Source organism: Pterocles gutturalis, unplaced genomic scaffold (genome assembly GCF_000699245.1).
Source record: "Pterocles gutturalis isolate BGI_N339 unplaced genomic scaffold, ASM69924v1 scaffold26840, whole genome shotgun sequence".
Taxonomy (NCBI): Eukaryota; Metazoa; Chordata; class Aves; order Pterocliformes; family Pteroclidae; genus Pterocles; species Pterocles gutturalis.
The window spans coordinates 1-2,667 of record NW_010146628.1 but is presented as its reverse complement, the minus strand read 5'-3'; the positions used below and the strand labels follow the sequence as shown (position 1 = coordinate 2,667).

General features: G+C 52.9%; 1 protein-coding gene across 1 annotated transcript in view; it reads left to right on the top strand.

Annotated features, from left to right (window-relative positions):
- The window catches only part of LOC104470775 (tyrosine-protein phosphatase non-receptor type 22-like), a gene marked incomplete at its 3' end in the record, with an annotated part of 8,392 nt that extends 5,732 nt beyond the window's left edge, over window positions 1-2,660 (top strand). Inside the window, 6 exon segments of the mRNA XM_010085818.1 lie at window positions 1-19; window positions 145-222; window positions 755-847; window positions 2,050-2,126; window positions 2,469-2,540; window positions 2,542-2,660. The exon segment at window positions 1-19 is cut by the window's left edge and continues 72 nt beyond it. Coding sequence (XP_010084120.1) covers window positions 1-19; window positions 145-222; window positions 755-847; window positions 2,050-2,126; window positions 2,469-2,540; window positions 2,542-2,660 — 458 coding nt within the window.
- Between the last annotated feature and the right edge of the window lie 7 nt (window positions 2,661-2,667).

The following is a 2,667-nucleotide window of genomic DNA, read 5'->3' as shown; positions in this document are numbered from 1 at the left end:
GGCCGCGGCTCCGAACGGCGCCTGCGGCAGCGCCGTCACATCGCTCTGCCTCTCCCTCACCCTCTCCCCTTGTTCTCCCTTTCACCCCTCTCAGACTGGAGTTAGACCTGCCTATAATTTTTAATCTTTTCTCTTTCTTGCAAGATTCTCCCGGTGAACTTCAGTATTTTCAGTCTGATCCAGGAAATGCGCACGCAAAGGCCTTCCATAGTGCAGACCAAGGTACGCTCAGGAAATTTCACCAGCTGGTATCGTCTCTGTACTGGGACCTCAGCTTTTCCCCTGGAGGGTTTGCAGTAAGGCAACTCGAGCGGTTGTGCTGCTGGGAGGGTGTGTAGATGTTCTGTAAGGTCCCTTTTCTGGACAGAGGAATGATTTTGCAGAAATGAATTTGGTAGCTGACTGTTTCCTTGCAGACAGCTGCAATAGCTTGGTGCTCGCAGTCTGACTTATCACTTGGGCTGTGAAAGAAGGGACTGTCCAGGAAATAGAGTGGGAACACTTCTCAGCTGAGACAGGCTGAGGAGGAAGCTCAATGCAGAAGAGTGTTGTTTGTGCACCTGAAAAAACCCCGAGTGCTGCACTCTGACCCTTTGAAAGCTGTGGCTTCTCCCTCTTCTGAGAATTTACCCTGCCAACGGACCGGAACGTGGCAGCCTCTCCCGGGGCTGGCGCTTGGCTTGGGCACCAGGAGAGTGTTTCCAGGTACTGCAGGGGCTGGCTCTCACGTCTGTTCTGTTTGTCTGGAACGCAGGAGCAGTATGAGCTGGTTTATGATGCAGTGATTGAGCTCTTCAGAAGGCAGATTAAAGCACTCGATGCCCAGGAGGATTCTGCTGCTTCACAGGTAAAAGTCCCCAGGACAAGGCTGCTGCCTCCGGCAGCCTCGGCATGCCAGCTCTGACCTCGATTCCTACTGCAGAGCTCTCCTCTGCAGACCTGCAATGAGTCTCCCTGTTTTTTGCTACCCTTGATGCCCAGACTGAGCCTCTGTTCAAGTTAACCCATGAGAACCCAGCTGTGGCCCTGGACAAGCAATGCTTATCGCAGGATTTGCCCTTTTAGCGGTACAGCTAAACGTGTCAGTCTGCAGCACGGTGCTGCTCTAGTGAGGCAGTTAGCACCGCAGCCTGTCTGCGGAGAGAGCAGGCTACAACATCTTGTGAAAAAACATGTCAAAGTCTTTCAAATCTGATACACCTCCGAGGAAAAACAATGTGCCCTTGGTATGAAGCTGCCTATAAAAAGGAACATCTAAAACATCCACGGTTAAGCTTTTCCTTGCTCTGCTGGTCTGTGACTGGGAGCAGGAAGCTGACCTTTGCTGTGCAGGTGTTTGCAATCCGGCTGAAGTAATGCATTGCCCTTCTTGGGCAAAGGCTGAGAGGGACCGGCAGCTTACTCTGCCAGAGGCTTTTGTCTAAACAATTGGATGCTGCAAGGGGACTTGTGCTTCAGTTTTGCCACAGGATCTGCAGGATGTTCCAAGCCCGAGCTGAGTGAGAAAAGAGCTGGAAAGAGCCTCTTTCTATGTGCTGCGGACAGTCTGCAAGCAAAGGAGACTCAAGACTAGGTTGACACAAAATGCAGAAAACAGTTCAAGCCCGGATGTGGTTTTGTAGCTCCTGGCCAAATCTCCCGCCTGCCTAAACCTCGCTGGTCTCTGAAAGCACTGCACAGGGCATGGGGGATGGTCGTGTGCTGGGCTGTCCCAACCGAAACCAGCGCCCGAGTCGCCAGGCTGAATGCCAGCGGGGGTTCTGGAGGCAGAGCTCTCTGCCTGGGCTGGTGTGCAGGTGTGGGAACAGCTGGATGGCTGGACCACTCCCTGCACTCGCATTTCAAAAGGGTGCAGACAGGAATTGCTGCTCAGGAGGTTCTGTCCTCAGTTTTCAGCTCCAACTTGGTGTTTTCAGGTTGATGTTTGTCATTTCCAAACTGCATTAATAATTAAAAGTAGTTAGCACGAATTCCATCTCCCAAAATAGCATGTTTGTGTTCCTTGCATTCTGCCTCCTCACTCTGTTTTCTGACCTTTCCTTTCACCAGGCACAAACAAGGCGCCCTGTAGTCCAGCCACTCCCGGCTCCGGTGGAAGATATTTATTCTCTGAGGTTACTAACCTGGTAAGGCCACAGCACGAGTATCCCCTGGGCTGGTATTCTCGGTCACCCCTACGATTTCAGGAAGGCACATCTTTTAATGTGTGCTTTGTGACACAGTTCTGTTTGAAAATCACATTTCATCTGTCAGCAGGATCTGCAGCCTCCCTTGAGCCCCACTTTGAGTATTTGTTCCTAACGTTATTCCGGCTCTTCTCACTGGTGTGCTCCTTGCTTGGGGCTGAACCGGGCTCTATGGTCCTGTATCTGCTCTTCGGGGCAATGCTGTGGGACCTTGTTTGCAGGCTAACAGAGATTTCTGAGCCCTAGATGGCTTTGACTTCACACCACGGTGCTTTATTGCAGCTCAGAGCAAGAGGAACAGGATGTGCATCGACGTCTTCCTCCGGTGGCACAAAGCACAGCATCCCCGACACCGCCCTGCCGTGGGAGCACCCGACAGCTCCGGGCGCGGGGTCCCTCCCATCAGACCCGCCATCTCCTTTGGCGCTTTGAACTTCATCAGCGGCAGGACGGCAGCAGCCGCGGAGCAGCGGGGTGTGGG